General features: G+C 36.9%; 1 protein-coding gene across 1 annotated transcript in view; it reads left to right on the top strand.

The window, feature by feature from the left end:
* SECISBP2L (SECIS binding protein 2-like) overlaps positions 1-22,217 on the top strand; it is a 31,192-nt gene extending 8,975 nt beyond the window's left edge. The window contains exons 2-18 of the mRNA XM_014944578.1: positions 1,538-1,716; positions 3,107-3,431; positions 3,947-4,082; positions 4,384-4,613; positions 4,702-4,726; positions 5,534-5,649; positions 7,462-7,593; positions 8,125-8,208; positions 9,278-9,445; positions 9,597-9,738; positions 11,370-11,539; positions 12,952-13,084; positions 14,045-14,207; positions 14,925-15,145; positions 15,781-15,935; positions 16,444-16,663; positions 17,640-22,217. Of these exons, the coding sequence (XP_014800064.1) occupies positions 1,538-1,716; positions 3,107-3,431; positions 3,947-4,082; positions 4,384-4,613; positions 4,702-4,726; positions 5,534-5,649; positions 7,462-7,593; positions 8,125-8,208; positions 9,278-9,445; positions 9,597-9,738; positions 11,370-11,539; positions 12,952-13,084; positions 14,045-14,207; positions 14,925-15,145; positions 15,781-15,935; positions 16,444-16,663; positions 17,640-18,313 (3,273 nt within the window). The 3' untranslated portion in view covers positions 18,314-22,217. The remainder of the gene's footprint in view (positions 1-1,537; positions 1,717-3,106; positions 3,432-3,946; positions 4,083-4,383; positions 4,614-4,701; positions 4,727-5,533; positions 5,650-7,461; positions 7,594-8,124; positions 8,209-9,277; positions 9,446-9,596; positions 9,739-11,369; positions 11,540-12,951; positions 13,085-14,044; positions 14,208-14,924; positions 15,146-15,780; positions 15,936-16,443; positions 16,664-17,639) is intronic.
* Positions 22,218-24,181: the final 1,964 nt, after the last annotated feature.

Here is a 24,181-nt window from a genome sequence, read left to right as displayed (position 1 = left end):
ATTTACTTGATGATGATTCTACCTTTTGCTCAGTAATTAAATTTTCTTGTATGTAAATGTGTCAGACTAACTAAACAAAGAACCAATACTCTGCATGACCTCACTTTTTCTAGTTCAGTCTGATACATTAAAGTATCTGCTCATCAAGTAAAAGTAGCTTTTCTTGCTGATTGGGACAACTGTATTTTCAAAACATTTTCAGTCTTGCCCCTCCCACCTCTTCCACCCTAGGCTGCAAAATAAATACGGGATGTTATTTTAAAAAATAAATGTGGGGTGTCTTTTTTCAATAAGTTTATATTCAGATATCATACAGTAAGGCTGTGTCTGGGTAGATTGTGGGTTTGACACAGCAAGGATATGGTCCGAGAAGTGTGTAGTAGACATGGGACTACCTGCAATGATATTTTTAGAGCTCTCATTGTTTAATTGTTTCTGCTTATGTGGATGTTCTGCAGGTAGTGGCAAGGATGTAAGACTGTCTGCAGCACATTAAACCATCAGACTCTCATTTTTGTGCAATAAGAGCATGTACTTCTACAGGTTATGCGTTGCTTTGGAATTCTTTCTTAGACAAATGGAAGGAAAAGTTTCTGGAGTCATTGCCTGCTTTAGAGAGAATCTTCTTAGAAATTGGTATTGCACAAGATATTAATCTGAGACAAGTATAATTAAGGTGATATTTTTGTACAAAAAAAGGTGCTTTTTGTCTGAATGTGACTTATAATGGAATATAGAATTTAAGAGTACTTTGGATCTCTAGTTGTCTTAATGAATTGAGCATTTTTCATTGTTGAAGTACAAGATCCAGCTATTCCATACAAGACCAAAAGTGTGGGTAAAAACACCTTATAAACTCTTGAGGGTACCTTCAGGATTGGGGGAGATACTTTGAAAGCACAGTTTAAAAACTTTTTTCTAAGTCTTCAATTCCTTTTTCATGGCAAAACTTAATCATATTCTTAACACTTTAAAATATGTTAAAATCGTGCAGATGGAACGTGTGGGGGGGTTCTTCTGTGATACATCGTCTATTTTAGCAGTAAACCTATGGTTTACTGCTGAAAAGTGTTTTTTTTTTTTATATAATTGCCTAGGAACATGGTCAATTTTGTAGAGTAGGCCAGGCATTACTACATCTTCCATATGTTGGTTTCACTTATGAAAGTCTACATGACTGTGCTCCACCTACAGTGCTAATTTGATTTCTTTCTGTGCTCAGACTAGTATATCCTCTGCAAGATCTAAACTTCAATCCCTTTTAAATTAATTAGTGCTTGTATTGCGCTTTGCAAATGTGAAGGTTAATACAAATGCTAAATGTTGATGATCTGCATTACACCCTGTGTTGGTTGAAAGGATGTAACAAGCACTTGCCAACTGTCTTCCACCTTTTGCAGTTTACTGCAGAAGTCCTGTAGTCTTGTCATACGTTTTCCTGCTAGTTGTGGTAATTACCATACAGCTTTATGTATCTAAATTTTCCCAACCAATTTATGATTGTATTAATGAAGACATTTTTTCTTTTCTCTTTAAGAATGTCAAGCTGTCAGCTGAAGTAGAACCATTTATTCCTCAGAAGAAGGGTCCAGAAACACTAATGATCCCAATGGCGCTTCCTAACGACAGTGGAGGAATTAATGGCATGGAACCAACTCCCATCCCTAGCTACTTGATCACTTGCTATCCATTTGTACAGGAAAACCAATCCAATAGGTAATAAGTAGTTGTGGTCTTCATGGAAGATAATCTGTTTTTAAATTAGTTTAAACTTTTGGTAGACTTGAGAGGAGTCAATGACTATTGGCTACATATTCATTTTGTTTACTGTATTTAATTGCCTGATGTTTCATGGGTGAGGATGAAGTTTCTCTGTCCCCAATGTTTTTGTTTTTTTTACTTATTTCCTTCCCTCTACTTTTCTCTATATTCTTTGCTGCTTTTTTTTCCATGGCTACAGAGGTCTGGAACAAATCCCTCACAAAGTCACCTGCTGTGCTCTTGCCACTCTTGCATCTTCCAGGGCAGTTCAGGAGGTCTGTGTCTGAATCTCTGATGCTGAAGCAAGGCTCTAGGTATCCAACTTGGATCCTGCCACGGTGAAACAGTACGCAGCTGAGACTTGTATTGGGTGCAGCTGTACCCAGTTTCCTTTGCATAACTAGTTATAATACATTGAGTTTAGGAACTCTTTATTCTAGCCCAAATGTGGTGTTCACTGAATGCATAACTTCGGCGTTGATTAATTTGTATTGAAGGCATAAATAATTATTGCTGTTTGATTTTTGAAGAATGTACCCAATGTTTGTTAGTGCTGCTGCACTTGAATAGGTAAGAACAAAAATAATCCTTTAGCAACTGCCTGCTGCAGATCTGTAAGATCATCCTGAATCTTTGCTTTGCCTGTTCTCTTTCTCTACTCTTTGGGCCTCTGCATTTTCCATGTAGATGGTCTCTTGGGATTTGAAGAGAAAGAGAATTGGGTTCATAGTTTCCAAGGGAGTCTTTGTAGTGTGTTGTATTACAAATAAACACAGGAAGAAGTCTCCGCACTTGGTTTCAGTAGTAAGTTTGTAAATGCCTGTTTTCATGTGTACTTCTTAAGACCTGCATTTACATAGGAATTTTGAACAAGGGTGAGCTGGCAACTTAATATACTGAAGCACTTGGCCCTGAATTAGCTAACGAATGCTGCTGTTTGATATGTCTGCTAGCTTACCTTGTGTAAGCTTAGGTATCTTCTTAGGTTATATGTATTTTCTGAAGCAATGAAATTGTAATGGGTCTGAAGTACGTGTCAAAGAAAATGCTTACGTTTTATTTCGAAGCTTAATATTAGAAATTTAATCAGTTTATACAAATGCCAAGATCAACAAAGATATTTATTTTGCCCTTGAATGTAATTTGAGCTTATGAATCATTTTATTGGCATCTCTAAGAAGTCCTAATAAATTTATGTACAGTTATTAATAAGCTAGGAGCTCATGAAACAAATGCATAGTGGTTATTTGGTTGTTGGGTTTTTTTTAAGGGGGTGGTAGAGATCTGAATTTCCCCGAGAGGGAAAAACTTGCTGAGCAGCTGTGTTTCCTTTTGTTTTTTACAGGCAGTTTCCATTATACAACAATGACATCAGATGGCAGCAACCCAACCCAAATCCTGCAGGACCATACCTTGCTTATCCTATAATATCTGCACAACCACCTGTTTCTACAGAATATACGTATTGCCAGCTGATGCCAGCACCGTGTGCTCAGGTCATGGGTTTCTATCATCCTTTCCCTACTCCCTATTCTGCACCCTTTCAAACAGCAAATGCTGTAAATACAGTCACTACAGAATGCACTGAACGTCCCAACCCATCAGGCCAGGTCTTTCCACTATCCAGTCAGCGGAGCAGAAGCAGTAACAGGGGACCAGTCATACAAAAAGTAAGTCTGTTTCCTAATAGGATAAGTAGAGCTGTATACAGAAAATACTTTTGCAGAGGAAGCATACATCTTGTTTGAACGTGAACAGGCAGTATCAATGGAAGGAAAGGTGGGCAGGAAAGGTGTTAATTGGAGGGTAGTAAAACTCTGTCTACAGAGACATTTTGTGGTAAAGTACTTTGTAAAGCCTGCAAGTATAAGATGGGGAACTCTTGCTCCATCTCTGCTGATATGGTCTGAGCCTAGAATTACTTCATTTGAGAACAGAGGAAGTACACCTCTATGTTCTTTACCTTTTTTTTGATACTTCCACATCATAATAAACAGTTCATGCAGAAAGGTTAATACTGCAGAGAGGTTAATAAATATTTTTATGAATATTTCCCTTAATCTCTTCGTCTTTAAACTTACGTCTTCTGTAGAGAGCATTAGAACTTTTAGTTGCTTTATTGAATTACAACTATGAAGTCAAATCATATGACTTATGTGTATGTGTGGCTAATCTTTTAAAACAGCAACAGCAGTTACAGACACACATAAAAAATAAACGTCCTCCAGTGAAAAATGTCGCCACTCAAAAGGAGACTAGTTCATCAGGTCCTGAGAACAGATCAAAGATTGTTTTGTTGGTTGATGCATCACAGCAAACAGGTAATTTATTTCTTGTCTTCTAGGTGTACGAAATAACTAGAACTACATGTCAGTTGCCATCTTTCCTATAAGATGGTGGACTTTGCCACTGTCAAAACCAGACTCTTCTTGAAGGTGTTTATTATTATGAATCGTTGGACCTAGGCATTTTTTTTAGATTCAATGTTGGTTTTAATTTTATTAAAAGGAAATTGGTGTCATGTGCAAAGACTTTGGCTTGTTCCATTTGTTGTTGATATGTAGGTTTTTGATGTCTTTTAACAATTCCTGCACAAGTCATCATATTTTTATTGTCTTGCAGACTTCCCTTCAGATATAGCTAATAAGTCGCTTTCTGAGAGTGCTTCTACAATGCTTTGGAAATCAAAAGGCAGGCGCAGAAGAGCTTCTCACCCTGCTGCAGAGTCCTCTAGTGAACAGGGTGCAAGTGAAGCAGACATTGACAGTGACAGTGGCTATTGTAGTCCTAAGCATGGCAATAATCAGGCTGCAGCCATGACTTCAAGAAATACAGATTCTTGTGCAATGAATGTATGTAAACATTAATGAATAACTTAACAATATTTGTATCCCACAGACTAATAAAAAATACTTAAAATTTTTTTTTTTTCTTTTTCAGGTTGTAGAACCATCAATGAATACAAGTAAGCATTTTCTTAGCTGGTGAGCTGTTTAAAATTTGACTGGGTCACTTCTGTATTTTTGCTTTATGTTTTGCTAGGAACCATCTCTTGATCTACTTTCAGCATGTTACTCTAACTGATCAGATACTTCTGAAAATGTCTTTACTATGATTTCCACCACCTCCATGAAGACCCTTGTTATTTGTTGAATGAACAAATGTATAAGTAATGGTTTACCCACAGCTACAGACTTATCTACTAATGATTTATTACCAGCTCCCTTCCTTTAAGGGATTAAAAAAGCCAGAGACTAACAGAAGCATTCAGGCAAAGCTGTGCTTTCATTGTCTTTTGTCCTCAAGCTTCCTTACCCTGTTGGACTCCAGTTCATACCTGGGTAGTGATAGAGCCAAAGAATTATCATTCTCTATTTGAGAAGTATTCATACTTTTTTAGAAGCTTTAAAGTAGTACTGTGAACATGAACAAATGTTTTGGTTAGTCTGGTAGTAGTGGGTAACACTAGTGGGTATTATTTATTACTGGACCGAAATTGTTATGGATGTGAACCTGAGATTTCCTTTGTCTGATTCTTCCTGATGATCAGTTGTTGGCAATTTGGTTGTTTGTCATCTGACTCTTCCATAAAGGCAATTGTGTTAACTTCTAGAAATAACTACATGTCAATGTTGTGAGAGGAGAATTAGACTTTCTTAGAGAACTTTTGTTTGTGATCAAAATTGTGTTCCTGGCTCTGGTGGCATGTGTATCATCATGATGTATTCTGTCATACCAGTTTGTTTTTTCATAGATGGCACTTCTCTTTCAGCTGGTGTAAGTTGGACTAGTGTAAATTCGCAGGCAACTCAAAAGAAACCTTGGATTGAAAAAACTCAGACGTTTTCTAGAGGTGGAAGACAAGCTGAGCAAAGAAATAGTTCACAGGTATATTGTTAATGGCTCAAATTTAAGTATTCTGTTACTTCTAATATAATCCATTTCAAGTTCCTTATTTTCATATAAAATTAACATACAAAAAATAATTAATGAAAACAATGAATGAAAAATGTAGATGATCAACTGAAAAGTCCAGTTGTACATTTCTACCTTGTATGTTTTTTGAGATAAGGCAATATCACACACACACACACACACATATATATATATATATATATATATATAAAAAAAGAAATTCACGTACTTGGCAATCTTCTGCCTGTAGCCTGTACTATATCTGCATCTACCTAGGAAGAACATTACATTTATGAAGTAACTTGTGAGTGGGTGTAGAAAAGTTCAGTTTTTGACGTATTCACACTTTCAGTAAAAAAAGTCTTAAACTTTCTAAAGAAAGATGCTGATGCGATGGTGAACTGGAACCCCGTGTTCTCACTCCTGTTGTCTTTGCAACTTTCTTTTTTAAATTTACCTGCCATATTATTTAGCTTTCTTATTAGTGAATTAAAATTTTTGTATGCTGAAAGTCAAAGAATATGTTTCTATGAAACTTCAAGTGGGACAGGATTTCTGTAATTAGTATGTGAAAAGAAGGTGGCCCTCCTAGTTCTGGTAGTCTAATTTTATTGAGGGGGGTGGTGCAGAGGGGGACAGAGAAGGCTGAAACATCTGCCTTTGCTTAAACATAAGTTTTGCTTGAAGTCAGTTATTGCAGGCAAGAGTAGCTGAGCTTGAAGTGGGAGCTTTATCATAGACGTGCCGGTATGTGCGGATATGTGAGCTAGCTTTTGCTGTTTAGAGTCTTTTTTTAGATGGAGTTGTTAATTTGTCTTGAATTTTCCCATTTGGTATCCGTGGGATTATTATATAAAAAAGCTCGTTGATGCTCGTATGTGGAAGTGTAGCAGTTCTGAATCTTTTTATAACCTGTAGTCAAATTGGAGGATTTTAGAAGCCACTGTTTGTGGCTTATGGCATTGGGAGAGTAGGAAGAACCAGATTTCCTTTCATCCAGTTTAGACTCTAAATCTGGCTGTTATTTTAGATATTTAAAAACAAAGCTGGCACAAAGAGTTTTAAATGAGGTATCCCCAGCCAAACTTACTGTACCTCAAGGCAGAATTGTCCTAGAAACTATTTTCCTTTGAAGCTAAATTCGTACCAGGTCTGTAGGAAATGTTCTTGAGAAATACATTGGTCTGAGATCCAGACCTTCAGATTCAAATGCTCTGCTTTTAGCCAGCTATTCTTGTACATGGGTTTCCACCAATGTAATAAACAGAAGAATGTTTATACCATTGTACTGAGGGCTCCGGTCCTTAGAGAACTCTGTGCCTTGTCATAAAACACATGTTGAAAAGGCAATAACTGCACGCAGAATAATTATGTAGTGGGAGAAAGTTCTTTTGATTGATCGTGGCTGTAGATAGAACTCAGACATCAATCCTGATGAGCTGTAGAGTCAGCAGCAACTCTTGTGGTTTTATTTGTGTTTGGCCAAAAGAACCCTATTTTTTACATTGGAAATGTATAGAGATACTGTATTTGCCTTAAGGGAGAAGGAATAATCAGATATTATCTGTAGAATATGTTTGTTCACGTTTAAAAAAAAAAAAGACAAAAAACCCAACAAAACACCCACTTGAAAAAACCCATCAAAGCACAGCTTATTAAATCTAATTCTGTAAAAACTCTACCTCCTTAGTTGCTAATTAGCAGATATGAGAAGGATGTGCATGCATGCACACCCATCTTGAAAAATTTAAACTGCAAAATGCCAATCACGTTCATTATTTTCAGTCTGGTTTCAGATGCAGAGACCACAGCACGTCTTCAGAAAGAAGGCAGAATTTGCAGAAACGACACGAAAAACCTCTCTCTACAAGCCAGTCAAGTAGAACAGAGCAGAGTCCTGAAACTCTGTATTTTGAGGTAGTGTTTTATGATAACTGTTTCTGTATTGCGGTGATGCAAGTTTTGCGTGCAGTAAGCGATGCTCTCAACAGAGAGAAGTTGCAAAACATCTGACTCCAAGAGGTGTACAGTATAGTGCACTAATTTAATTATATATGATACTTTCATTGTGTATATACAAAGACTTGTATTTGGGTGTTGTGGAAAGAGTAAGGATTTAGAACTGTCCGTGAGTGACAGATAAGCAACTTTCAAGTAACTTTTTCTATTCACTTGCCAATAAAAATTACTGTGTTCTCTGGTTTTATCCCCCTTAATTGTAATTGGATTTCTTTAGTATAAAGCATTAATAAATTATTCTTTTTTTTTTTTTAAGAGGTTACTCAGATACAGAAATGCTCAGTTAATTTTTTTCATCACTTTCTAGTTGTCACCTTAAAGCCCTTCCAGCTTATGTGGAGCTTCATGGTTTAATTAATCTAGCTTCAGTCAGTGCTTTTCATGTGACTTGGTTCCATTCTCTTCATTCTTAATTTGTGCATTGTTTAGGATGAAGATGAATTTCCAGAGCTGAATAGTGACAATGGCAGCAACAAAAGTAGTAACATCCAGCAAAAGATTTCGCCCAAAGTAGTAAGTAATTATTTTGTTTTGCAAAGCATTTTTAAGTTTAGTTGTTTTGAGACTACTTAATTTGTGTATTTTTTTGATGAATCTTTGCTACAACACTTACAGTGCAGTAATTGGGATGTTCTTGGGGATTTACGTTACCAGTTTTGGATGCTAAAGAAATGCCAACTAAAATAAGTGGTGCAGAGAATGCACCACTTAAAAAGACTGCCGGATTTCTGTCTGTTAATGAGACTGAGTGAAATTGTTAAGATATGTGAGAGATTCTATGATCCTGAGTGTCTGTCCTAAGTTGGAGGGGACTCATAAGGATCACTGAGTCCAAATCCCAACTTCTCCCATCTCACTGATGCTTTCTCATGAGTTTTGTGTTTTTTGAAGTCACATGCTAAATTTTGGGTGAAGAGCAGATGCAATAGGACTTTCAAGTTTTGAGGATCATCGAGCTTTCTTTGTGGTTCTTTCACTTAAACTACTTCCTTGTTATTCTTTCTGGCTCAAAGGGCTTGCATTCAGATAGATGCTTTGATGCAGCTTTTCTTAAAAATATTAAATCTGCGGATATATAGTAGCAGTCTCAATTTCTCAAAATAACTGCAGTTTGTTAGTTGATTTTCATTTCAGAATAAACTGCAACTTCACCTGCTTTAAAGTTGTGGAAACAGATGTTGGAAAATTGCTCTTTCAATACGTGAAAACTTAAATATTTTGTTGCAGAACCATAAATATAGACTACTTAATCTATTTGGCTGCTTTCCAGGAAAGTAAAGTCCTATATGAAATCTTCGCAGGGGGTGGAAACACTTCCTTATTTAGCAGTCAATCTGAAAAACCTTCTGAAGGCATAATTGGAGAAAATATAGTAGTTTTCCCATACAAAAATGAAAAATACATAAGTTTCTGGTTTTATTAACTTACTGTGTCATCTAGCTGTACTTAATACTTGGGATGTCATATTCCTGACATAAGCAATGATTCATTTGGTTTCTGGAGTGCCACATTTCCTATAGTCTTGAAAGGTCTTTAATTGTGGGGTTTTTTTTTTTTTTTTGCATTTTGTTTAAAATCCTAGTTGGATGACTTACCAGAGAATTCTCCAATCAATATAGTCCAAACTCCAATTCCCATTACAACCTCTGTACCAAAGCGTGCAAAAAGTCAGAAGAAAAAGGCCTTGGCAGCAGCACTTGCAACAGCTCAAGAATATTCAGAGATAAGCATGGAACAGAAAAAGCTCCAGGTGTGTAGCCTCGTCCTCCCCCATAGGAGTTAGGAAAGAGGAGTATCAGTTAGCTGTTCCTCCTCTTTATAGTAGTAAGAATCTTTTTGGATATAATGTTTTGCAGGCACTATTTCTTTGTGTCTATCAGCATATGTTGTTCATGTTACAGGAGGCTTTATCAAAAGCGGCTGGAAAGAAGAGCAAGACCCCTGTTCAGTTAGATCTGGGTGACATGTTAGCAGCTCTTGAAAAGCAGCAGCAAGCAATGAAAGCTCGCCAGATCACCAACACCAGGCCTCTCTCATACACAGGTATTTCTAATCTGCTTGACCATTGCTAAATGCATTTTGTGGCAATATAAGTATGATTGCTTTGTGCATCTTAAATACGCTTTTTATTTCTGTCAAGTCTTGCTTTTCAACTATAAACATAATAAAAACCTGGGAAGACTTTCTTAATATATTTCTCAAAAACTTCACCTGTGCCATCTTCCTCTGAGCCGCAGTATGCAATAGTCAAAGTCCGTGTAGAGCTGAGGACAAAGTCTTCTTAAAAGACCTGCTTAAGACTTATATATTAAGTAATTCAGTTCTGAAATGAGTATGTGGAAAGAACTGTATTAGGTCAAAACAAACATCTACTACAGATATTACAGAATTCTTTTTGAAAGCAGCTTAGAGAGGATACCTGTGACTGTGATAGAGGGATATACCTCTCAAGAATATTCCTCCAGCATCTATTGATTATAATTCAGGTCCTCCTGACCCGAGGCTTTCTCAAACCAAATTTGTTTCTTAAACTATCCATTACTTCTATCACATGTTTTTACTGTCCATAAGGTCCAACGGCAGTGAATTCTAACCTTATTATATGCTGTGTAATACCTTCTTCTACTGTGTTTTTTTGGGGGGTGGAGGTTGGGGTTTCGGTGCCCCACTCATAATTTAATTAGCTTTCATAGCCTTTGTATTACAAAAATACTGAGCAGTCATTCCCAGCTCTCCTCCTCTATGATTCTTAAAGGTCTGTAGTCTCTTTTCTGAAGAGTCCCAGTATATTTAGTTATTCCATTGTGGAAGTCTGTGTTTTGTGATAATCCATATCGCTTTCTCCGTACATTCTTGTAGTTCTTCTATGTCTCTTTGAAAATAAGGAAGATCAGATGTACCAGAATATTAAGTTATAGTTCCATCACAAATGTATGCAATGACTTAATTATGCTTTTTGTTCTCTATTTTGTTATCAACACTTAACATTAAATTAGCTTTTTTAATGCTTGCTGCTGAATACAGAATTTACTTTTAAATTGTTATAACCTAGGAATCTCATTCCTGAGCAGTAGTATGTAGCCTAGAGGCCATCAGTAGGCACATAGTTACCATTTTCCTTCTTGTGTGTTGCTTCGTTTACCTGCTTTGAGTTTCAGCTGTGTTCAAACATTAATTAAAGTTGGCAAGGTTATATCAAACACAGCTCAGCAAAGAACAGTTGGCATTTCCATTGGAGACTGAATTTGTTTTATTCTTTCTTACATAAGATAGTTAACTACTTGCTGCACTCTCTCATTTGTTTTGTCATATCAACTAATCAAGTCTTTGACAACTAAAAATCAATGTTTGGATGAATACTGGTAAGACGATAATAGTAAGATAAGTTGCAGGTAAAGCTACATGTAGTCACTTGAGAGAAATCGCTTACCAGTATTAAAGGAATTCTTTTCCTGGAATCTGTAGCTTCCTAAAACACGAAGCTAAGTTGAGGAAAGCTTAAAACCATCTGGAAGCGACAATATCTGATGATGTAATTTTCCTGTCATTATGAACTGCTTTTTTCCAAGGAAGGAAAATGTACTTGGAGAATTCATCAGTGGAAATTCTGAAAGCAGTATTGAAATAAAACTGACATGTCTTTTGGTGAAACTAATATCTTTTCTTGTATTTAGTTGGCAGTGCTGCTCCCTTTCATACCAAAGAATCTGCCAACAGAAAGTCCTTAACAAAGGGACAGCCATCCATGGGTTGCCTTAATCCTTTGGATTCAACTGCCCCAAAAGTGAAAAGAGGAAAAGAGAGAGAGATTGCAAAACTGAAACGCCCTACAGCGCTTAAAAAGGTAAACATGTCAACCCTGGACTGTCTGGATCCACACTCACATTTCAAAAACAAAATTCGATGTTTTCTCAGTCAAGAGCTAGTGACCGTGAGCATCAGCTAAAGGACTCGTGAGCTTCCACCTCTAGTTCCTAGTACACTGATGTCCTGTCCTTTGGATCTAGGCATTTCTACTCCCATAATTAGTTGAGGGTGATACAAAACTATCTCGATACAGACTGCAAGGATTTTTTTTGACTGTAAGTACTAGGACATATGGGAAAACTTGCATAGTTTTTTCCATGTTGTTGAGTCCTAGTTTGTAGTGCAATGTAGTATGGTAACCTTAAATTTTCCTACTCTTTTTTTTTTTTCTTGAGACAGGTATAGAACTTAAAGTAAAAACACAGATTTTAATTGAGTAAATTTAGAAATAATTGCTTATATATATATCTATATACATACGTACATAAAGTAGGTATGTACACAGAGTACAGTATGTGTGGAAATCAGAAGGTAAAATTCAAGAAACCTAGCCTGAAAAAAGAAAATGTGAAAGTCTTTTAAAAAAAAAAAAAAAAAAAAAAAAAAAAAAGGGAGAGAGTCATCTCTCATGCAGCACATCTCTTGTCAAGATCACTGTATGATATGAGCAGTTAGAATCTGATAAATTTGTGTTTGTCCAAAGGTTGGCTTTGGCTCAGTTGCCTTTTCTTTCCTACTCCCTGGCAATCTTTTTTTTTTTTTTTTTTTTGCATAATGGAGACAAAATCACACTGCTCGTCACTGTTGTCCATGAGGCCTGTAGGAGCATCTACGGCATCTCAAACTAGATGAGGCCTACTCAACAAGCAAGGCCCTTTCTTTTCTTCTCCCTGGGAATTTTTTTTTTTTTTTTTTTTTGGACTTATCCATGATCTATTTGAGTTAGGGAAATTCACAGGTATGCATTCAGAAAAGTTTTCTAAACTCTGTTGAGACTTCTATCATAGTAATACTAACATGACCATGGCCACTTATCTTTGCACTTTCCTTTTATGGGAAAGAAAGGATTTGACCTATTGTGGCGCTTCACAAAGATCGCTAGTATTCTTGCATAAGGTGTTTCTCACAGCGGTGGGAATGAGGAATTTTTAATGTGTTATGTATCAGAAAGAAGCTGTGAAAGTAACTTAAATAGTGCTTTTAACAGTTTGTTTTATGTAGAAGTGTGAGAGTATTGAGTTATACCTCCTGCAAAACACTAGAATGAATGCTGTTTGCGATCAAAGAGGAAACTGAAATGATTTCAGGGTTTTCTATTCTGGCATAAGTAGGAAGATTCACAACAACTTGATTAACTTTATTTTGTGTGTTGTTCAGTCAGATGGACGCTTTTCTTTACAGATATCTCTGTAATTTTAAAATGCTGATAGCTGTTGGTTTTGTTCCTAGATTATTTTGAAAGAGAGAGAAGAGAAGAAAGGCCGTTTGTCAGCTGACCTTAGCCTTTTGGGATCTGACGAACAGAAAGAGGTTCATATAAACTTGTCTGCTGATCAGTCTCAGGAGCTGGCCTCTCAAGAAGGTTTGTCTCTGTGTCTGTAGTTGTCCCATATTTTTCTTTCTCTTTTTATGCAATGCAATTTATTGATGTTATCTTTTAATTTTCTTAACATTATGAAATGCTACAAATTAGAACCCTCTTTTTGTAAAGTGTCTTGTCTGTCCCTCAGTTGTGGAAGGCTTAGTGCAATATGGCTTCTAAGTACATAATCTCCATATAGCCTTTTAATTAATATCTCTTGAAGGGATGTTCCCAACGCATGTCAGAGTTGATTGCATTTTTTTATAAGTGGACAAAATGTGACCTGCTGTTGGCCATGCTGTGCTCATAACAATGATTTTTAATGATGAATATACCACAAGTTTTCCAGTTACAGAAGTTGTAAATTGAAATAAGGTTTTGCAGTTTGAACACTCTTGTCAATCAGCTGCACTGATTTGCAGCAACAGTTCTGAGCAACTGGGAAATGCCAAAGAATTTACAGCACCTTTGTGTTTGGGAGGTGAAGGGGGACAAGTGTCTATTGAGATTCCAGATATACCGCTTCAGAATTTTTTGTTTGAATTGCCTGCCTGACTTCCCCTGACTGAAGATAAGTGTGAAAATCTTAAAATATCCTAGGAATAAGTTCAATAATAATATTATAATATTATTCTATAATGTTAGTTCAATGTTGTCTTTAAAAAGTAAAGCATTATTGGAAGAAGTTGTAGCATTTAGGCAGGTTTTCCTTTCTGTCCACTTCTCAAACTAGGCTTTGGATGTTTTTTAATGAATATTCAAATACTGTTTATTTATTCAACCCATGCTGCATGTTGTGTATGTGCTTGTTTTCTTCCTACCCCTCCAGGGAAGAATACTGCTTAGTCTTTTTTGGAATGTAATTTGGAAATTGCAAGGCAGAGATACTTAAGTAGTGTGATGCTGTTTCTTTTATGTTAAAATGTTTGCATTTTATAATGGTTCAAAACTGTCTTTCAGAAACTGGACTAAGTATGCCCAGTGATACTTCACTTTCACCAGCAAGCCAGAATTCTCCGTACTGCATGACCCCAGTGTCACAGGGTTCACCTGCTAGTTCTGGAATAGGCAGCCCAATGGCATCTTCTGCAATAACCAAAATTCACAGCAAGAGATTCAGAGAGTAAGAGTTTTGCATTACTAATATGAAATCATGTCTTGTACTTCAGTCAACCTTGTCTATTAAGTGTGTGTAGATTTAGAAGGACCTTAACTAACATAAGCTACCATTTCATCAATAGAAGTTTCTGCAAGTTGGTTTATTTTTGGCCATAGATCAGTTGCTCTGTGTATGTATATATATGTATGTATACATACACACGTGTGTATATATATTGTGCATGTACACACATGCGCTTCGGATTTTCTTTGGTTGCTGCAACAAATAAGCTAGGTGGAAGTAGTCTCTAAAATATATTGTTTGTTTTTTTTTTAAAGGAGGACTACATACACTTTTGGAAAGGAGGAATAATGAAAATTACTATTACAGTATTTTCAGCATTCATAATATATTACTACTTTTTTATTAATGTATCTTTATAGAGTGTCAAATAAAGGAAAAGAATAGTTGCTTGTGGAACCTATTGGTGTATTTATTTGTATTTTTTAAATATTCTTTTTGACTAACGTTTTGAGGTAAGGGATGTTACGGGAAATACAAGTGTTTTCAGGATGTGTTTTTAACTTCCTGATACTTAAGTATATGGTTCTGATTTCTAAATCCTTTTAATAACAACTGTTCTGAGGAATTAAAATTATTTTTATTTGGTAAAAGAAAAGGCTCAGTGAAACAGTTTTGATTATGTGCTATGCTAATACTTGATGTGTTTTGAATTGGCAGATACTGTAACCAAGTTCTAAGCAAAGAAATAGATGAGTGTGTGACTCTCTTACTGCAAGAGCTTGTCAGCTTCCAGGAGCGGATTTATCAAAAGGATCCCATGAGAGCTAAAGCAAGGAGAAGACTTGTTATGGGCTTGCGTGAGGTTACTAAGCATATGAAACTAAACAAGATCAAATGTGTCATCATATCTCCTAACTGTGAAAAAATCCAGTCAAAAGGTATAAATGATAAAACAAGCGATGTACTTAACTGTTTACTGGGTGCTGATTTGCAAGGGTAGAAGCATCTTTTAGTTACTATGCAAGATATAACACAGAATCAATTGTGCAGTTGCCACTCCACGTTCATTCTCTTCTACTCCATTCTGGGAGAAACTTGCTCATGAGCAGTGAATAGCTTAAAGAGAAATACACATTATAATACATGCAGTGGGCTTCAGTTTTATTCCATTCAGTCGTTGATACGCCTAGAGTCTGGAGCTCTGGGTGTTCTTAAGGAGGATTCCTTAAGAGGTCCTTTACTTAGCTGACCAACACAGTTTGCCACAACTGAAAATGTAAACAGAGGCTTCCTGAGATCTGAGAAGAGCAAAGCTCTGCTGAAGAAAAGAGCTGTGAAAAAATTCTGGTTTAATGTGTGCAGGACTAATGGAGTATACAGAATATTGCCTTGATCAGTATTCACTTACTATACTTGAAACGTGTAGCTTGTTATCCTGTAGAACATAGTAGCTGGTGATTCTCTGTATTGAAGTTTTACTGACTAACTACAGTTAAAATGGGATAGAGAGTTGTATCTTGCCATACTATGACTTTAACTGACTAAATATCTATTTAAAATTGCTTTCTTCAAGGTGGACTAGATGAGGCTCTGTATAACGTAATAGCCATGGCACGAGAACAAGAAATTCCTTTTGTCTTTGCTCTTGGCCGTAAAGCTCTTGGCCGTTGTGTGAACAAGCTGGTTCCTGTTAGTGTAGTGGGTATCTTCAACTACTCGGGTGCTGAGGTGAGTAATTCTGTTCACATAAATGGCTGGAGTAAACACCCTTAAGAAAAATAGTTAAGAATTTATTTTAGTTAATTCTTGTAGTTAAGAATTGATTTGGCACGGAGAGCACACATAATTAACATGCATTTAATAACAGTCCTAACCTGATATATATTAAGGTGTGTTTTTCTTTGAAATTCAGTAACTACTGAGAGACTGTGTTGAAACACTTTCGTCACAACATCTCTGTAGCTTTCAAATAGACTTAAATGGCATCTGAAATTCTCTGGAATGCTTAAAATTGTAAGGAAAACAGTATCTTAAAGTAAGTCTGTCTCCTCAAAGTTGCGTAAACATGGAGTGGTGTTTTTATTTAATAGAACAACTAACTTTTGGTTGAAGTAAAAATATTTAGTGTTAATAAGCTTAAGGCTTGTTATGTGGTGTGCATTTGACTGAAGGGAGCAATTTAAAGTGAAAGCTACTAGTAAGAACTACTGACTATAAAAACTACCTTCATACTTAGGACCTATTTAATAAGCTGGTATCGCTGACTGAAGAGGCCAGAAAAGCCTACAGAGATATGGTTGCTGCAATGGAACAGGAACAGGCAGAAGAAGCCTTGAAGAATGTCAAGAAGGCACCCCATCATATGGGTCATTCTCGTAACCCCTCTGCAGCAAGTGCTATCTCATTCTGTAGTGTTATTTCTGAACCCATATCTGAAGTGAATGAGAAAGAATATGGTAAGTGTGTTAAAACTTACTTTTGTAACTAGAAGCTGGAATTTTCCAAATGCTTATTGCAAAATGTAGCTAAAAGTACAATATTACTCCATAATTTATAGTATTCTACGATTTTCGGGAGTAAGAGAAAATTGGTTGGTATTCAGGTAGTTTTTTTAGGTCATTTTTCCCCCCCGAACTATAGAGAAGGAAATAAATTTAATTTCTAATCCTCAGAAGTGTTACAGTTACCACATGAGTGGAGGTGGCTTCTCCAGTTTTATTGGACTGGTATAAAACTGATACCAAAGACAGAATTGATTATATGACTGAGGAAGAACTAATAACAGATAGTAGGAACTAAATTATTGAGGTCTCTGAGGACAGGACTTTGAAGCTTGAGATGGCAATGAATGATTATAGTGTGAGCAGAAGGCAAATTTATTTATCCAGTTGCTTAAGCCCACATGACAGGGTGGATAAAAGGAAGAGTGTTTGTTTGAAGTCAAAGGACTTCTCTTTTTTTTTTGTAGTCTTACAGTGAATTAAAAAGAGTACTATCCTAGTTTTAAGTAATTCTTTGGTGATATCTCAAACTTCAATTTGTTAAATGTTCTGGGTTTTTTTGAAAAATCCTTAAGCAGTTGACTTAAGCAGAAAATTGCCACAGTATTTTAATTTATACTGGAGAGTACCCTCTAACTACACTCACTGTTAAATTTGGTGCTTCAGCAGTTTGCACAGGAAACTAATGCACAAATTTTCAACTTCATAATGTCTGGTTTAGGGTACCCCAAATTATTCACAGCTCTTTCTATTGTCTCTCCCTTTCACTTCGTCCCCCTTTTCCTAATTGAAACTTTTCTAGGAAGCATAGAATAATATTAAAATTATGAGCTCCTATTGCTATTTAAACAATTCTGGGATGTTCAGGGGACACATTTTTACATCGAAAGAATTAACGTTTCCTATTTTAAACTTCTTTTGAAACTTGTAGAAACGAACTGGAGAAATATGGTGGAAACATCTGATGGGTTAGAAACCTCTGAAAATGAGAGAGAATCCTCATGTAAGACTGCAGTAGCAGAAAAAGCTGGTAATGGTCAAATTGAAAAAGCCACTCTTAATAAACAACCACCTCTGGCTCCAACTGGCACTACCTCAGCAACAAATCATGGAAAATCCACACCAGGTGACAAAGAGGAGGTAAAACCAGATGACAATCTGGAATGGGCCTCACAACAGAGTACAGAAACAGGATCCTTGGATGGCAGCTGCCGAGATCTTTTGAATTCCTCCATGACCAGTACCACCAGTACTCTTGTACCAGGAATGCTAGAAGAGGAGGAGGAAGAGGAAGATGATGATGATGAGGATTATGCCCATGAACCAATCTCTGTAGAAGTTCAGCTTAATAGCAGAATTGAATCTTGGGTTTCAGAGACCCAGAGAACTATGGAGACTCTTCAGCTTGGGAAGACCCTTAGTGGTGCCGAAGAAGACAATGCAGAACAAAGTGAGGAGGAAGAAATAGAGACTTCAGAGCAGGCTGATCCAGTCACTGATGGCGAGGAATGGACAAATGATAAGCACGCAAGTAACACTCAGCATAAACCCACCATCTGCAGTTCTTTGAATAAAGAACACACAGATTCCATCTACATGCCGTAAAAATAAGCAGGAACTCAGGAACTTTTTAGAAATTACATTAAAACTAACTGTTGTAAAGGTTGCAGCCATTATTTCGTATGCTTCATCTCAACATTTTGCACTGTTAAACATTTAATATGTGTATTTAATTCACAATAATATTTTTGTAGCTGTCTGTTACTTGTTTGATTTAAAAACTAGCTTTAGCTTTTAATCAGTGTCTATTTCCCAGAATAGAAACTGTGTGGAAAATTTGTCAGTAAGTATCCATTTGATCTTTTGTAAAAGGAAACATCTTGTAACTGACCAGTTTTAAGCAGAATTCTTTTAAGATGTGACTAGCTCATTTTCAAACAGATAACCGATGTTAAGACTGACAAATTACCAACACTTTACATTGGTGTTATGCCAGGCATGTCACTGTATTTGGCCATGATTTTCTAGTTCTATCTAGAAATAAAAGTAAAATTCTGGTTCTCTTTAAAGAAAAGCTAGAAAACCCCATTTGCAGTCCTAATGGAAGGCAAATAGAGAAAACTACGCGTGATTCTTATGCGAAGAAAGATGCAGCTTTTTAGTTGGTCTCAGTGAATGCATTGTTAAGAAGCTGCTGATAGTGGAGATGGTTACAATAAGCTATAATAACAACTTTGATTCCAGAAAGGCTTTAAACCAGAGGGATCCAATTAATGTTTTGGTGGTTTTTTACAAGGTGGAAATTTTGCATAAAAAAAACAGGAAAGAAAACAAAAATTCCCCATGCTCTTGACAGTTGCTGTCTGCCAAACCACGCTAAGTGAATCATTAACCATAATCCCTATCCAGGGCTTTCAGTAGACTGATGACTTCCTCTTTCTCCTGTGACTTACCTCAGGAATGCTGGTTTGCATATTGTAATCTACATAACACTGCAAAAACAGCGAGAATAATCCTTTAACAGCAAGTGTGAATGATGTGGTGGCTTAACGTATCGACATGTTCATCTGCATGCTTTGATCCTGGCCACCTTCTTGTTGCATTTAGGATGTATCTTAACAATTCTTACTCAGAATGTGACCTCTTTTTGTCTGTTCTCACAGTTATAGCAGCTTTAGGAGTTGACATCTAGAGTAGAAAAGGAAGTAGTTATTCCAGGAAAAGCGGAAGTGCCCTATAGCATGGGGAGGTATTTCAGTGGTTTAGAGGTAAAACAACAATATGCCCTCCCTGAAACATACATGTTGCTAGAGAATTGTTCTGTTCTGAATATTGAAACAAAATCCATTAACTGATGATGAATTCATTTGAGATCGAAGATGGAGTACGTGTCTAAACTTTGCATGTAAGGAGTCTGTTTTCCATCTTTGTCTTCTATTGGCAAGGGATGTACTGAAACTGCCAGCAGCAGGAGCTTCACTACAGGAGTCGCCAAAGAGTATCTCACGTGAAAAACGCGTTTATAGCAAATGTATGTTCCTTTTAATTCCACTTCATTTTTCTTGATCACTTGTATCAAAATGCATTAAAAAATATTCCTCTGGGTAGGCTGAAAAACACAAGAAATGGGTGGCTTAGTTAGGTTATTTAGCCCACACTTCTTAATATGGGACCAACACTTACAGTACTAGTGATGCTGGCATTTTAAGTTGCACTGGGAAAATAAGACTCCAGGTTTAGAAAATCATCTACCCCTGGGTTTTTGGATGCTAATGAGAATAATAGAAACTGTGTATTATGTAAATAATGTAGGTATAGGCATAGCAAATGCTATGTAGATAAGCAGTATAGAGAGCTGCTAGGACAACTGGCTGTTCTGTCACGTTCTTAGTTCCTTAATGTAATCTTCCTAGATGTTAGAAACAGGCATTTTATAGGAAAACAAAGACTAAGGAATGATGCCTCCTGAATGTTAAAGCTTTTACTGTACGTATGGCAGATTTCTACTGTCTGTATGTTTGAAAGAGTTTTTGCTTTAGGAAATGATAGGTGTTTGAACTGCTGACAAGCAAAACTTGCCCTTGGATGTGTAAGCACATGTCTCCGCGGCAGCTGAGATCAGTGTCTACACTGAGGGCAAAACTTCACCAGAACAACAACAAAAGAAAAGGTGTTTGTAATTTTTCCTTTTGCTTTTTCAGTGCCAGTGATTCAAATAACTTTTGATCTTGAAGTATTAACATCAAAGGCGCATCTTTTTATATGTCTTTTCTGAACTTGGACTGTCATTTTAAAATTTTCTGACATTTATATCAAAGAAGACTTGTAATATTCAGCCCACTATTTAACTGCAATTTTGCTACAGGTTTAATAGAACTCTTGAAGGTGATACAGCACTTCTAATATCTCTCAATTTGCCAGCAAATAAGGAACTAATCTCTTTTTAAAACGTGGCAGATCACCCTTAGAGGAGCAAACTGAAACTGAGTGAAGGAAACTGGTTTTAGTGCTTCCTTTTTGATTAGCTGGGAATGAGCAATAACTATGAGAATGAAATTGCAGTTCCTTTGGGAGTGATCCGTTTGCCTCTAAAATTAGGAAAGTTCCTTGCCACTTAGAGCACTTAAGGAGAGTATCTCACTGTGGTAACTTTGATTCTGTTATCACCAGAATTTAAAAGGAAAGCATACACTTGTTTTACAATACCATGATTTTTTTAAAAAGTAGCTGAATTTCTATTTCAGTATAAAAGTTTGCAGTTTGTTATACAGGTTGTTACTGTCCCCAAGAAAAGATGTTTCTGTAGTTATAGGTGTATAGATATTTTTGTTGTGAAAATGATTATTCGGAAAACAAATCTACTTTTCTTAAGACATTCTTTATAGAAATGATTTCACCACTTAATTTATCTGGTAAAATCAAAAATAATGTATCTGTGGTAGGGGTAGGGATCTTTAAAACCAATAGAGGTGGTCTATGTATACAACCTATTTATATAAATACTTTAAGTATCTCTGTCAAAATAATAATAAATATGGATTACAAATATGTAAAGGGAAAAAATGTTGAAGAGCTTTTGTTGTTAGTTGGACCAAGTGAAAATGTCTGAGTGAGGTTCAGGACCTGATCCTGCGTACACACACTTAAGAGCATTAGTTCCACTGGCTTCTATTGGTGGCCTGTTCATCAGCTGAAGTTGTCTGCAGGTAGTTGTAGGATTGGAGATAAACGGTGACAGAGGGTATTGACCTGTGTTTTAAAAATTCATTCTAGAAAATGTTCAGTAATGCACTTGTTGGTGTTCTTCTGGTAAAGATAAGAGGTGTCTTTATGCTCATTTGGGTGGGTGGGAGCTTACACAATGTGATTCTGTCCGGTTCTTTAACACAAGCTTAAATTTTAATAATGTTACTTTAAATACATATGTAAAAAAAAGTATTATTGTTTGAAAAGCTGCTGTTTGCTGAAACCGTCATTAAGTATTTCCTGTGAAGTTGTGCCAACTAATGAAACTATTGAGTTGATTTCAATGTTAGCCATTTAAAAATTAGATATGACAATTTGTTAATGACACACAAACCAGCAGAAGCAAGCCATAGAAACAAGTAACGGGGGGGTTCTGCCCATCCTGCCACACACAGAGAGACATGAGAATGTCTAACCCAGAACTTCCACACCAATGAATGGTAACACTGAAAGTAGAAACCCAGTTGGCACAGCCCACCTTCTAAATGTTCATGAATAGTTCATATATTTTACTTTTAAATAGATTCTAATAAGGAAAGCTGTTTAATCTTTAATGTCTTAAACTCTAGTAATATTTAGGTTAAAGCAGTAGAAAAATCATTATGAAATACAATATGAAGGGTTTTGTTCCATTTCTTTTTTTGCTGTATGAAGGATAATTGTTCTGTCTACCGTACTTTTTGGAGTAATAACAGCTTTTTTGCACTATGTAAATACTAGTGGGGATTCTTCCATAACTAATAAAAATGATTGTAGAAATTTATGGCTTTATTACAGTGATATGTTTGTTCGCAACTGCTTTATCCTGGGTGTATTTGCAAATACTGCCCCTGGCACTACAGGAGATGGAAAAGGTCTGTGTCACAGCATTTTTGGCCCCAGGGTGGAGAAGGCATGTGGTGGTTCTCAGCCCCTGGCTGGTGGTACCTTGGACCCCAACAGGTGACAGGGTGACAGCCAGTGCAGGGAGCTGAGCCCGTCCTGTCACCTAGACAGTGTGTCACTAGCAGAGAGGCTGAAAAGAAAAACAGAATTAGCTGAGGGTGTTTGTCACATATCATCTCGATGACCGGAAAAATATTCTTTAGAAACACCTACCATTCTTCAGAGACCATGGAACTGAACGAGGTCCAGAATACCAAGTTGGAAATAACATTTACTTAAGAGCAAATGAGTAAGAATAACCACAGGCACCTCCAAAAACTAGGATTTCTTGCATGCTTCTAATGTATGAGAATTTAAGTTCACCTGCCTTTATTGTTATACTGGTGCATGAAGTCAGCTTTGAAAAATAACACAAAGTTCTCAACATGTTGTCCCCTGTTCTCCAGTGACTCACTGGTGACTGCTCACGCTTCCGTGGCTCTAGTAACAGTGTCATTAACTGGTTTTGCAACTCCCACGTGTGAGAATATTTGTAGCAATTCAAAAAGGATACAGCTTCATCCTGTAATTTTGAATTTTCTATTTATGTACCTTAACTTCATGTTTCAGTTCCGTTGTTGCAGTTGTCTTCTGCTGAAAGTGCTTCTGTTACAAACCTTACTTGGTAGGTGCTATCACTTGCTGTCAAAACTACTCCTCACATCTGGGTTTGCCTCTCTCTTCTCAACCCAATACAAATTTTGGAAGGCACAAAAAAAAAAGTAGGTGTCACTTGTGCTGTGGGAGTGACAAGAAAATTAATTACCCCAAAGCCTTAAAACCTGAACTTTCTTCTCCATTTCTTCACCATTTAACAAACGCTAACGGTTTTGTAGTTCCCTTGAGGGAAGTTCCTTGCCTCTATTGAGAATTTTTTAAATAACACCATAGGTGGCACTTGGTGTTTTGCACTGCTGCACGAGTGGAAGAACCAAGAGAAGGAACTGCTCCTGCCGTGGGTGCAGTGAAGGTCCCACAAGCAGCACCAGCACCGCCTGTGCCCCGAGAGCACCCGGAGCTCACGGGTTCCAGGTTTGTACCGAGGGCGCTGGGAGTTCATGAGTCCACGTGTCTGTAATATGTGGAAAGACCCCAGTCAGTCAAATGGCACTATTTATGTGACACAATTGCTCTTGGGATTTGCTTTAAGATTTTTAGGATCATTGTGTATAAAAGTCAAGTGATGGGTTGTTTTTAAAATAGATTAAAAAAAAATAATTTCTGTTTAATGTTGCTCAAAAAAACCAAACCCCACAACAAACCCTAAAGGAGATGATGGAGCCAAAGCCTGTTTACCTTCTAGGGTCTTTTAAGTTAGCAAACAGCACAAAATGCAGGGAAACCGAATCTGGAATGTACTTCTTGGCAACAGCTCCAGGCCCCTGGTACACTCTCTTGGAGCTGTTAAATTACGGTTTTCCACTGGTGCTTGGCGAGCGCGCTCTGGCGAGGCGGATGTGTGTGGGTGTCCATCTGGACACAATCTAAACCACCCAGCTCCCTCTCGCAGTGTTGTTTTCCAAGGATAGTACTTTAATGAGTAAAGAGGAATTTATTAATCATGTAGCACTGATAACAGACTTGCTTTTTATATTTAAAAGGAAATGGGAGAGGGGGCATGGAGTAAACTGCGTTTCCTGCAGTCATCTGTGTGGTGGTTCTGGTTGTGCTCAGGTTCCCCTGGAGGCTGCCGTTGTCTGTACAGGCAAAGCTAATGTGTCTCCGCATTTCAGTTTAAAACAACTTTGTGCTTTTACAAGGCTTTGTGCCTATAGAGTAGCTCCCTCATTTCTCTCGGAGTTG

Source organism: Calidris pugnax, unplaced genomic scaffold, assembly GCF_001431845.1.
Source record: "Calidris pugnax isolate Ruff unplaced genomic scaffold, ASM143184v1 scaffold70, whole genome shotgun sequence".
Classification (NCBI taxonomy): Eukaryota; Metazoa; Chordata; class Aves; order Charadriiformes; family Scolopacidae; genus Calidris; species Calidris pugnax.
This window is presented reverse-complemented; position numbering and strand designations above follow the sequence as displayed.